The sequence below is a fragment of the Embiotoca jacksoni genome, unplaced genomic scaffold (genome assembly GCF_022577435.1).
Source record: "Embiotoca jacksoni isolate LCO1_2020_lvr unplaced genomic scaffold, fEmbJac1.0.p SCAF_11, whole genome shotgun sequence".
Classification (NCBI taxonomy): Eukaryota; Metazoa; Chordata; class Actinopteri; family Embiotocidae; genus Embiotoca; species Embiotoca jacksoni.
Genome location: NW_027185241.1, coordinates 10916339 through 10929968, shown reverse-complemented (window position 1 = coordinate 10929968; position 13630 = coordinate 10916339). Strand labels below are relative to the sequence as shown.

Sequence of the window (13630 nt, the reverse complement as noted above, 5' to 3'; positions counted from 1 at the left end):
ATGAATGTATCCGACAGAAGCAAAGCAGAACAGTGGTTAAGTGTGATGGATGTGTGGAATGCAGAAAAATGGCCAGCAGTAACATAAAATATACACCATTTTTTCCGTTGCAAAACCACCAGTACGGTCCTTTAAGGACTGTGGTTCCAAGACGCTGACAAAAGGTCAGACTACAGGGCAGCCTGGGGAATGAAAAACAGCCTTTGTTGTTTTAAACCGAGGTGTTTTCTAGCCTTCAAGAGTCCTGTGGAATCGACAAACAGCATTGTCGGCCTCTACCACTCTCACAATAATAATCACACATGCTTAAGTTCACACTGATGTAGCAATCAGCCATACAATAAAGACATGTGCACACAGATTATACCAAAAGTAGAGCACATGGACAGATTGTCCATAAATTGCATTTCAGGTAAATGTTTTAGCAAAGCTTCAACCTTTCTAACTGCTGCTACTGCTGAGGTGTCCTTCACCAAGGTACATAATACATGGCTGCTCCAGTGAAGCCACAAATACTGGACCATTGACTGCAGATGTGAACGTAGAGAATGCTGAGTGAATCTATCCCAGATAAATAAGGATTAAATAAAGTAGCTGCACTACATATATTGTTTTAACATGTGGACAGAACGAGCTCGGGATTAAACCGCCCTCCGTGTAATAAGAAGACGTCCTGCTCAACCACACGGTCAGATGGATTAATCTATTCAAAAGGTTTTTTTTTTGTTTTATTACAGTTTAATATCAGCAAGACTAAATCATGTGTATGAAGTCTACAGAGTCCCCCCCCCCCCCCCCCCCCCCCACACACACACACACACACACACACACGGTGAACTATGTTTAAAATTCTCCTCTCTGCCTAACTCTGTTGCTTAGGAACTGCTGTCAAAACAACTTCTTTCTGTAGTTTGTTTACTGGACTTTGTTAATGTTGTTTTGACAATCAACAGGTATCTGAGATCAATGCACGTGTGAGGCAGGCTGTTTATTTTTGCAATGGAAAGAGATGGCTGAAGGGAATTGTACTTTATGTAACATAATGTATGGCCATGCAGTATGTACCGTATGGTGGGAGGTTTAGCATGTACACAGATCTATTCAGTAAAGGACAGTCTAATGTACAACCACATCAGTCATGGTTAAATTCACTCTTTGTTATGAGACTGGCAACACTATCTTTTGGTTGACAATGAGGACCAACACGTCCCAGGATATGTCAAACAAGGCAGGTAAAAACAAAACAAAAAAATTGTTGGAGTGTGGTGTGTCCTGTGTATTCTAAAACCTAGTAAAACAATATCACCGACTTAATCTGTGCAGTGTTTTGGTGAGCAAACTACTCACTATAGAACAAAACCAGACATTGTTGTAGTGTTGTGAAAACAGGAAGCAGGAACAACAATTTTCCCTGAATGGCTGATGTTCGCACTTTGCAATGAGGCACGAGACATGACTGGTGTTTTTTATGGTGAAGGACTGTTATTTGTGTTATTTGTGCCTTAAGTGTGGCTGTGAAGCAAATCTGGTTCACAAGAAAGCAACCACCAGTGTAAGCTTTGGTGTGTGTGTGTGTGTGTGTGTGTGTGTGTGTGTGTGTGTGTGTGTGTGTGTGTGTGTACCATGGTGATTACGTAAACACACAGCTTTGAGAGCTGAGATGACAGATGTCTCCCCTTCTTTCTCTTATGCAACGACTCAGCGATTGTGTGTGAAGAAAAATAGATCTCTGTTTATAAGTGTGTGTCACTGTGTACATGTTAGAGAGGCATATAACAGTTTGCTGCTGTGTTCGGTTGGCGCAGAAACTAAAATACGTAAATCCAAAATCATAAGAGATACCACTGATACACCAGCAACAGAAAGAGGTGGAGGCACACAGAGGAAGACTTTGGTGTTTTTCTAGCAATTACTTGTCTCATCAGTATTGGGAAAAACAATATCATGGGTAGAAAGTTGATGACATGAGTCCCATCATGGTGCCCTCCTCTAAACAGAGCCCATCTCTGAACAAACTGCTATGAGTCATCTCTTGTTAAGATGCTTCCAAAATCCTCTAATTTTCCTCCTCCTGCAGGCTTTTATCCAAAAAAAAAAAAAAAAAAAAAAAAAAAGAAGAAACAGCCGAGCTCAATTCACATCACTCTAATTTAACAGAATCCAATTAACCAGCAAAACAAATTCTCCATTACTGACTTGTGGTGGTATTTCTGATGTACTCAAGCAGCATGCTGAGGAGAACAGCACTAACAAAGAGAAGCAAGGCAGGAAATACATAGATGGGATGCGCTGTAGATTGTCAAGTGGCCATGAAGCTCTAAAAGTTTTAAATGGCATCATCAGATTTCAAAGTCAATGCTCATCATATCAGCAGGCTTCACCAGTCCCATTAAGGAAACACGTCGTATTTACATCAGTGCATCACAGGAAACCAATCACAGAGGTAATGGAAGGATACGCCTGCGGGAATGTGGAGTATATCATTCAATAACATACCACAATACACTTTATGACAAAGTAACTCCTTAAAGCTGATTGCAAGTTTAGGTTTGGGTGTATTCCTTTATTGTGTATGTTTTATAATACAACATCATGTTGAATTTATTTGTCATAAGTATGTTTAAGAAATGAGACACTCCAGCTATGCATCAGCCACTACCTTTTTACCACATCAGATCTAATTTATGTATTACTTTAGGTGAAAAGATTAATATTTTGGGAACTTTGCCTTCTTGTCAAAAGTCAGATGAAGGGATTGAGACCATTATCGTGTCTCGGGCTGCATGTGACATGAAATTCTGTCAGTACGCTCTCTTTTGTCTCTGGACTGCCGAGGGTCATTCGCCCAGTCCACTTTCGGTGGCTCACGGCGAAGATGTTGCCATCCATTACTCTTCCTGTGGCTTTCACGAGGGTTTCCAGAGGGACACGAGTCCGCTGCCTGGGCCTCTTGCCGCCCACGTCTGCAGACTTCCCCCGGTAGAGGCTGCAGCAGGCAGGGGCCGACGTAAAAACGTGCCGTAGTCCGGGCCTCGCTTCCACCCGGATGACCCTGTGTCCCCTACCAACTCCACCTAAGCTCCAGGCTTCCTGCTCAGAGGGCTGCGACTTGAAGTCGGGCTGCAACGTCGCTGACCGTGGCAAAGAGGCATTCCTATCAAAGAGGAATGGGCTAGCTTGGCCCAACATCAGCCTCTATACACCTGTAAAGCTCACTGATCATCTCAGTAACTTCTACCTGGAACCCTCAGCCAAAACATAACCGTCCAGCACATTAACCCCTGTTCACGGCAAAAGTTCATTTTTACACTATTATTCATTCTTTAATTAGTAACCGATTGTGTTTCCTTTGGACAGAGACAGTCAGACTGCTTCCAATCTTTATTCTCAGTGAAGCTAACCTGCTGCAGCCTGTAGCTTTATATACTGTATGTAAGAGTGGTACCAATCCTCTCGTCTAACCCTTGGCAAGAAAGAAAAGATGCATGTTTTCCCAAATGTCAAACTATTCCTTTACAGCTCCAGTCAAAAGGTAAAAGAGAAAATCTTCCTTCTCAGAGCAACACCATGAAGAACATTGATTTTGTGTGTGTGTGTGTGTGTGTGTGTGTGTGTGTGTGTGTGTGTGTGTGTGTGTGTGTGTGTGTGTGTGTGTGTGTGTGTGTGCCGGTGCTTGTGTACGTCCATACTTTTCATAGATCCTCTGCCCCCTCATGAAGACCTTGGCTTCGCTGTCCAACGGGAACGTGCCGTCGTCCTTTCTGAAGCGATAGAACAGCTTCATGTCTTTGAACTCCCGGTGCTCGTCGCACACTGAAAACACATCGTGCAGGAATTACACAGCAGTGGGAGAAAAACATGGGAGACATAGAGCCAGAACAGGAAGAGCAATCGCTAAAATCTAGACATCAGTACTGAATTAATCTACAGCTCAGTTAAGTTGGCTATGTCTAAACATTAACTAAAGAGAAGTAGGAAGCCTTCTCCTCTCTCTGTGTGTCCAGTTAGATGGGAAGTAGCTAGAGAGACAAACTGGACAGGAGCAATGGAGAACCATCCATTAAGAGGCGCTGCTTGTTCCCAGAAAATGTCAAGAAAGAAATAGAGAGAGCAAGAGAGGGAGAGAGACCCTTGCTGTAATAGAAAGTGGAAAAGAGAGGGAAAGTACACACATGACTAACTGGACGCGCACACACACTCACACTCACACACACACGCGCGCACGCGCACACACACACACACACACACACACACACACACACACACACACACACACACAGCTGAGCCTCACCATGGTGAATGATGCTCTGGTCTAGAAGTTTCTGCATGATCTTGATGGCCGTGTCTCGGTCTGAGGCCTCCTTGTGTTCGATCAGCCAATCAATGAGCTCCTTGGCTACAAAGCAGTTCGGGTAAGTTCGAAGGTGGTGCCGCCGATCCTTGATCACCTTCGCCTCATGGAGCCGCAGTCTGGACACGAGCAACCAGAGGAAAAGAGAATTAGATGAGGACCGTGGTTTTGTTTTGTTTTTCTGGAGTGAGTGCTCATTAAAATGAAAGAACGTGTTGCACCCTGTGGGCCCACCACCCAGGATAAACATCAGGTTTGAGGTGCATTATAAACAAGGTGACAGGCCGGATTGGGGGCCTGGGCTGATCCCTGGTGGTGTAGACTAGATAGACTAGAGTAGACAAGGATATTGTCTTCTAAATACAATATTAATTTCTAAAAAATGTTTTTTACTAGATTAGATTTTGACTTTATTCATCCTACAGTTATTTTTAATGGGCTTCTGTAAAGCCCTTTGAATTGTCTTGTGTCTGAATGTTTTTAATAGTTTTGGGGCAACAATGGATCTCTGTGGCACAGAGGACAATATGCAATATGTATATATAATATATAACTATTTCTCCTTTTTAAAAGGTCCCATATTGTATGAATTCAGATTCCTTATAAGGTCTATGAATACTGTCAAAGTGTCAAAACCCTCACTCCAATGAGAAATTAACAGAGTCTGCATTCGGCGATTGAGCTGTTTATACTTCTGTAAAATTGTGATGTCACAAACTCACGCTCATGTCATATCTGCTCTCAGCACGGCCCACTGTCCAACCTTGAGAAAACCCTGAGCAGTCATACTGTCAAAAGACAAACAAGAGGAAGGAAACCTCTGATTGGCCTGAGCGTGCGTCATTGAGAAAAGAGTCAGCCAATCGGAGGAGACTGTCACTGATATCAATGCGCCTGAAAGACATAGACACAGAACAGCCTGTTCTTGTAGAGCTCCAGAGAGAAGCTTAAAAGAAGAGATGTAAAACTACATTGAAAGGTTTATTTTTATTTTAACTTAAAACCGCAAAAATATCTTCCTATGGATATATAGACTGCAAATAAAACACCAAAAAAAGTGTAAAATATGGGACCTTTAAAGCTTGCTGTCTATTTTGTGTTTCCCTTAACTAAGTGAGATGCATATAATATGAGTCTTTAAGATAAATAATCTTCAAAAGTAAAAAAAACAAAACAAAAAAAACAAAAAAACATGGTTTAATAATCTCGACACACAAGATCAAATGTTGGTTTACAAAAAAAGATCGAGCAAATCAGTCCTTTAGAGTTAAGGTGAATGTCTGTTTTTTTAAACAGTCTGCAGGGATTTATAATGTGACAGTATCACATGGTGGCACGATAAAGCTTTCATGCTTCTATAGACAGCCTCGATGCTGGTTTCCCATCATTACAGTGACCTCCACCTGAACCTGCATACTGTGAAACAGCACACTCCAGCCTCAGCCAAGCTTCCTGCAGCTAGCTGGTTCCACTCCATGCTGAGTCGGTGTGCAGCTGGCTAGTATCACTCCGGATTAGCAATGACAGCCCAAGTCGGCCCGACTATTCTGCCAAGACTGGAGAAGGGCAAACAAATTCAGCTGAACAACATAGACACTTTACATCCAAGCAGGCCAAACATAATCCTCTCTCTTCGCACAGCTTTGGAGAGTTTCAGTCTAATGTACCTGTAAAATGATTCAAAAGAAGCTGTAAGCCAACTCGGTTCTTAAATCTGCGTCGAATCAAACAATGACAGGCAGGAGTATTTCCGAAAATCTCTCTGGCTCTCAGTATGCCGAGTCCCAGGCTGAAAACATTTGTGAACCCTCGCCCTCCATCAAACTCTGCCATGGTGCAACAAACTCTCTATTCACACTATGAACTGGTCACGAGACTCACGACAGCAGCTGCATGTGCCTCTGTGCCATGATAGCCGCCTCTGTCTATTTTTACGTCCTGTGCCTGAAACAGATCTGCTGAGATGCGAGCAGTAGACATGATGAGACGCAAATGTGCAGTAAGATATATATATATATAAAAAAAAAGAAAACACCCAGTGTGCTGTTATCAGTATCAGGAACCGTGTCATTCATGCTCCATGAGCTTCACTCGTGATAAAAATGAACAAACAGAGGTGTGGACACCTGCTTTGATATCAGATGTGTTTCATATCAGGTCTCATTTGATCCTCAAGGACACTGCTGCTCAATAAAATGAAATTGACTTTCTCTGTCTCTTAGATCATCCTTTTTGGTGTGAGCTATCAAAGTACAAAGCTAAATCACACAGTCTAGGTAAAACACTGAGAATATCAAGTCATTGAACTGTCAAGGGAGTCTTCAAACTGTACAGAGAAACAAAGATAAGAGTTACAGTAGCAGCCAAGTGAGACAGCTACAGCATTATTGAGTTAAAAGCAAATATCTGCATTTAAACATGCTCAAGATGGCAATGCAACATGCTGATACTGATTAAGTGTACTATGTTCTGTCCAGTGAAATGTATTAGGGATGGGTATTTGAAGCAAAAATACTATTCACTGGAATTTATTCGACCATGATTGAGAGACTCACCTCTCCTACCCCCCACCACCTCCCGTTTCGGCGCGCACACAAACACAACGAGAGGCAGGGAGCCCCATTAATCCTCTAAACTCGGGCTCAACAAATGCTATCAAACTTCGCCAAAGTATGTCTTTAGCCATTATCTTTGGGACGAGGACCGTTTTCTGCTCTGCGTGTCTAACATGAACTTGCTTCATCTGGTGACAGCTGGGCTGGTAGCATTGATTGTTGATCTGTGATTGGACCGTCTGATCAGCGAGTTTCTCTAAAATGACTCATCATAGCTTGCTGTATGCTGATGCTAGTTTTCCTGCCAGACTTTGCCCTGTGCCTTATTTTCACAAAACTGGCTTTTCATGTTTTTCCTCTCTGGCTGTTGCATCTGATTTCACTGCTCCACGCACGTACAACCGACACACTTGGTAGTAACTTCTTCGGTAGTTGCCAAAAAGCTTTTAGGCGCAATACTGCCATCTTCCGGCAATAGTGACACGTTAATATCAGACGCCGGTGGAAAAACAGGGAAAATATATATTTAAACTTTATTTTGGACCCACAAGAGGGTCCATAGAGAAAACAAAACATACAAAAATAAAACCGCTATAATGGATGATGAAAACAAATATTTGTTTCTTGCTCTTGTTTGCATTGTGGCTCCAGAAAGTCTCTTGTCAAGTAGGCTCCGAAAAGCCTCTTCGTTTTCTCTTTTATTTGCAAGTGATTCCTTTTGTTTTACTTTCCGCATCTAATTGACGACTCCCTTGTGTCCTTATCTTGTGACCTACAACCAACTCGGTATTACCATACGAAAGAAGATACAAAGGGAATGGGAGTGACTGTCAACTGTTTGTCACACTGTATAAAAGCTGCCCTACAGAGGAGTGACATTAAGCAATGCTGGACACCTCTCTTTGAGGGTGCACGTAGTTGCTCCTTCTTGCAAGAATAAATGTCTGATGTGTTTGATTTTGAACCAAGCCTCCGAGTAATTTTTCTAACAATGGAAAAAAACAGAGTGCAGCTCTTCCTCTGGCTTGTTTAAAGTCATGATGCTGTTCTCAGACTCATCCAAGCGACATGAAATTGCAGGCGACATGAGATTATATATATATATATATATATATATATATATATATATATATATATATATATATTTTCAGACAAGATGATAGACATAAACTATTGACTTTTTATTTTGATTTAATGACTTTTCAAAGATGTGAAAATCACGACAAGGTTTCATCCAATCAGAAAGCAACGTTTTGGACAAATTAAAATTCTGACCTGATGACGGTGAATAGTAAAATTCATAAATGTTTGTGAAGGTTCATGGCAGTCCATCACCAGTGAGACAGTTAACTCAAAATAAAAAAATATCAGCCTCACTGTGGCTCTAGAAGAAAAGTCATGGTGACACCAAAGACAATAGACTTCATCCTGTGGGGGCTGCAGATGTCCGTAGCAGATTTCATGGCAGTTCATCAAATAGTTGTGATATTTCAGTCTGGACCGAAGTGGTAGATTGACTGACAGAATGTCTGCAGAGGAGGCAGATACAAGCAGATATAGAGACAGAGAGCACGCCTAGTGTGTTGCAACCTCGAGTCCTTTCGCCCAGAACAGCAGCGTCTCAGAGGACAGCCACCCCAACCAACCCTCCGTTCACTGACACCAGCCACGCTGCCAGCTGGCAGCCTCCCTGTACAGCTGTGCCAAGGACACCAACACACAGCATACAATGATGAACAGGGAAACACACTCTGGGGAAAAGCAAGAGTACACTGAAGAGGCAAACTATTAATCTCTTAAGGAGATGACTTTATTCCCTTTTTATGGTTCTTCAGAGCACAACAATGTTACAAAGTGTGCTTCTTCAAAAAAATAGCAAAAGATCTAACTCCGTTTTTCACACTCAGCTGGAAAAAAAAAATACTCAGTTGCCTATATTTTGCTCGTAGTTCAGTAGGGGGCTGACATTCCAGTTATTGGTGCCATCCTTCAAATGCTGGGCTTTTATGTATTGCTGGGGGGCACGAGGCGGTGAACTCCACCAGGGTTATGGAGCTTTTCTCATACAAAGGGTACACAGGTCGAAGGGTGCAGCATATCATCAACACTGCCAGAGTTCTCGGTACAATTCCCTGCTTGGATAAATGGGCGGGGCATGATCATGGCATGGAGTTAGTAGGTTCATCATCCTCTGTGCAGGCTCAGTGGCCACTGTATTAGTGGCGCAACACAAATCCACTTCACCAAAACAGTAAAGCAAAAGAGGATCTTGCAGAATGTAGAGATGAGAGTAGGTGAGGAGCAGCAGTGTGCACGAGCAGGGCTGTGCACGCGTAGATGTCTTTGTTTGGCTGTGCATGCTGCAGTGGGGCTGAAACTGCCTGCATGTGCCTGTTTGTAATGAGGGAGAGGATCTACATGCACGGTCATTAACCTACTGTCTAACAGCCTGCAACGCCCACTTCTCTCATTAAGTGTGTCATGCCCTATCATGTCCTTGTTCTTCAGGACCACAAAAGCAGGAAGGACTGAGCATGAAAGCAACGACAATTTTTTTTGTTATATTCATATGGGGTTTACTAAGAATTGCATGTATTGCTTCATACTATAAATGTGTCAGTTTGTAGAAGATCTTGACAATAATACTTCAAACAACAAGGTGTGCCCTACAGCCGACAGCACACGGAGTCGGCGGGGTCGTGAATCCGGACATACCTCAGCTGCTCTCCGGTGACGAGCACCTCGGCCAGCCGCTCCAGTTCTGCAGCCTTCTTCTGCATGGTGTTCCCGATCCCGTCCATCTCCCTGCTGACACAAGGGGCACACACCAGGGGTGGTTTTGTGGCCAAACAGCCACACACACACAAAGACATCACTCTGCACTGGGGAAATGCATGATCAGCCTTATATTTTGAGTAAAAATGTGCACCAGTAGCTTTTTTTTTTTTTTTTTTTAGCTGGCAAACATACAGAAAGAATGGAGACTGCACTGAAAAACAAAAGGCATGCAGGCATCCACGCGGTAATGATCTCAGAGGATAAACAATACACTGGCACCTCGAGTTTTTTGGTGTTTTTTTTTTTTTTTGCTTACCTTTCAAGCACCATGGAGAGCAAAAAGAAGAGTTGGTCAATTATTCCTTTGATGAATCAGGAAGACGATTGTTCCATCCCAGGGGACATATGCACCAACACACGGGAGTCAGAAGTGACAGAAGTCCGGGCAGCGCCTCAGTGCGCCAGCAGCCCCATCGGAAACCGTCCACATTCAATTTCTCGAAAACCTCCACTGAATGTCTCTTCACATGCTCATTAATGCAGCAGTCTTTGTGTGAATCCCCCCCATTGATCTGGCGCTCTTCGGTTGCACAGGTTTGGAGAAAACAGCACTCTCCCGTTCACCTGCTGGGTTTGTTTGTCACTGACACACCAACACACGGGCTGAGCGCACGTTTCCACCACGGTGCAAGCCAGAGCCTATCTCAGAGCAGCCCCCGCATTGGGAGGACTCTGCTGTCGTCACTGGGGGAGTTAACCGGAGGGGCGGGGTTACAGAGGCGTGTGGGTGCGCTCGATTCATGTACCGCCTGCCTCTGGGAGGAACGAGCGGTGGGACTGGTGGGACATTAAGATGTGCTTATAGCAGTAATTAATTATGGAATAGAGTTTCTACAATTTTTAACTTTACCTTTTTTTTTTTTATGTAAAGCAGGCAGGGTAATTTGTAACTGTCAACCATCAATGTCAAGCTTTTCTGAACAGACTGAAGTCTAAATTGTGTTGATAATCTTGTTAACTCCAAGAAGGGGACGTTTCCACCTTATTTAGCTCTATAAGTATAGAATATAAAAATATTTGTAATATAACTATATAACTGGGAAGGTGAGATTGACTGTTTTCCTTCTTGCTGCCCACCTTTCAATCTATTTTGGATCAAATGAGAACAAGTTTCCACCCACTGAGGCTATAGGGCTGATTTTTTTTTTTCTTTCAAAACTGCTTAAATGTGATCATTTAGAGTGGCCTTTTATTTACACAATGTGAATTAATTCCTGACTCCTGACTGAATCTACTCTGAGAAAAACAAAATAGGATTTCCTCAGTGACAATTCACCTCCACAAATATTACATCTGTCCCACAATGCAAATGTTGTGCCAAGTCTGCATCATATAGTTAAATAAGATGGAAATTAAATGGCCTATACAAAAGAAAGACACAACACTTTAAAGTAAAAACAATACAAATCGAAAGGGTGCAACGTCCAATAATAAAAAAATTTTAAAAAAAACACTACATCAAACAATACTGGCCATATTTGTGATATAAAACTTTATTCCTTGTAGCCAAAAAAAGTTGAACTCAACTATCAATTCCCTTGTGATTGTGATTTTAATACTCCTAATTGACTCCCATATATTGATTACAAAATCATAACAATAATGGACATCCAATGATCCTCCCAACATGTGAGCAGGCTGTAGCTGCACAAATACAAGAGCACAGACATGCAGGCCGCCTACATGTGTTGCTCAATGTATCAAACATGTAAAATTAGTTGAAACATGTCCAGAGAGAAGAGTGTTATCTCTGTGTTAGACCAGCTAATCTTATGCAAACAAAGTAATCCTTTTCTCAACCTAAAATCATGCTTTTAGAGAGTAATCAATACCCAACGAAACAAACTGCATACAGTAGGCTTATTAGTCTGACACCATTCAGATCAATGCAGTTAAAAGCAGAACAGCACAGGATTTTAATATACAAGACAACTCTGAATTTAATGTCACTATTCTGTGGAATCTGTGAACATAAAACCAGCGCTTCCACCCAGGACAGATGAAGTCATCATTGGCTACACAACTGTGTGTGTGTGTGTGTGTGTGTGTGTGTGTGTGTGTGTGTGTGTGTGTGTGTGTGTGTGTGTGTGTGTGTGTTTTGTATTCTGCAGACTAATGGTATTTTTGGTGAATATTCTCAGTGAGTAGCTATCGTTTGAATATTATGACCCGAAAACCTACTGTGTGTTGAAGTGAAAAAGAACAAAAAAAAATCCACAGATGAAAACTTAAAAAAACTCTTCCTCTTAATTCACCTATCCTTCTGGTTTCATCACTTAGATTTTCCTACAATAGTGATGGCTTAGTATTTGTTTGTTTTTTTAAATTGCTCTTTAATCTGTCAAGGATCGCCGGTGCAAACTCTAGGCATTTAGTTTGACTGAGAGTACCACCTACTGTAAAAGTCTGTCTGTAACAGTGTGGCTCTAGCCGACCCATCGAGCATTTTATGGTCCGACAGCGACACCTGTTGGCTAAAGAGGGCAGTACAAGAACCCAAAGGAGGTGGATTATTATCAGGACATTTATTCGCCCTGGCAAAGGACTGTTGAACTGTTGCTACTAACCACGAAATCATTCACAACGTGACATTTGAGTGTTGAAAAATTCGGGATTTTTTTTTTTTTTTTTTCAATATTCAATATGAGTGCTAATTGATCTGGGTTCGTGCTAAGGGATTATAATGTAGCCTCCGATTTTCTACAAATGAACTGATATATTCTTTGTATATTACAGCTGCTATACTAACCAGACTGTTCTAGACTCGACTCCGTTCATCTTTTAATTAAAACTTCTTTTATTCGACGCAAGAAAGAGACATCGAAACCACAGGGCTACCGTAGTGTAATCATGTTTTTTCTTACTTCCGCATTCTTAGGTGTCGTCCGCTGGGCCAGTGGCGCAATGGATAACGCGTCTGACTACGGATCAGAAGATTCTAGGTTCGACTCCTGGCTGGCTCGATCTTTTTCTTTTTTTTTTTTTTTAATTGGTTTAACTAATAAGTCATAAATAATGACTATCGACACGTAATAAAATGTGTAAACTTTCAAATTAACAGAAATTACGTGTTCGGTTTTAGTGTAACCTTGTACTTCGTTGAACTGTATCATATCCCACACTCACGCTTCACCGAGTTATTGATCATTTATACGCGCGTATTGGTTCGGTGCGGTGGCCTTTATCAAGAAAGCTCATTATGAATCAACCGGGTGGCGTTTCAAGTTGACCTTTCTTGATCATACATTCCACATTAAATTCTACTTAACAGACCCAAAGTGTCAACAACAGTAGTTTAGGTGAAATTTAGCACTAGTCTAACAAACTATGAAGAGACCAGCGGCCTCCAGGTTACACACTTCAGTTGTATCATATTTCCAATCGGCGTTGCAAATGTCCTCACGTCGTATTGAGCTGTCTCCACGATAGGAAATCCCCCCGTGAAGTAAATTTTTTGACTGTCTTTAGACGTATAACGTCTTAAAATGTACGATAATCTCGTGTTAACGCGTTATTTCTTAACGCCAATACGTTTTAAAGGGGAAACCCAAAATACAATGAAAATATTAAAAAAAAATTTTTTTTACATAGCTGCAGTTTAACAAAGATTAAATTCACACGTATATGTTTATTTTAAGTGTAGCAGGTGCTTAGTCTTTAATCAAAATGTAAATCTAACATTAACTGAATAATTTCATGTGTGCGAATAGCCACAGTAGATAAGTAGATAATCTCCGGACAAACAAGACCACAGATATCACCCCACTTCATGTCAATGAAAACTTGGAAAGTTCAGCATTTTTTTTTGCGTTTGCTCGCAATCAACGCGGCATAAAAAAAAAAAACTATCAACAATATATCAATGTAAATAACGTTGTAAATATGT

At 41.7% G+C, this 13630-nt stretch overlaps 1 protein-coding gene and 1 non-coding gene across 3 annotated transcripts in view; one reads left to right on the top strand and one right to left on the bottom strand.

Moving 5' to 3' along the window:
• deptor (DEP domain containing MTOR-interacting protein) overlaps window positions 1-10364 on the bottom strand; it is a 35542-nt gene extending 25178 nt beyond the window's left edge. Inside the window, exons 1-4 of one of the 2 annotated variants that reach the window (XM_069143152.1) lie at window positions 10001-10364; window positions 9622-9714; window positions 4292-4470; window positions 3690-3813 (exon numbers count right to left, since the gene is read on the bottom strand). In XM_069143152.1, the coding sequence (XP_068999253.1) occupies window positions 3690-3813; window positions 4292-4470; window positions 9622-9714; window positions 10001-10014 (410 nt within the window). In that variant the 5' untranslated portion in view covers window positions 10015-10364. The remainder of the gene's footprint in view (window positions 1-3689; window positions 3814-4291; window positions 4471-9621; window positions 9715-10000) is intronic. The other variant, XM_069143153.1, reaches the window with a different exon arrangement.
• Window positions 10365-12634: 2270 nt separating this feature from the next.
• trnar-acg (transfer RNA arginine (anticodon ACG)) lies at window positions 12635-12707 on the top strand. Its single transcript has one exon. It is a non-coding gene; the product is annotated as a tRNA-Arg (tRNA).
• Window positions 12708-13630: the final 923 nt, after the last annotated feature.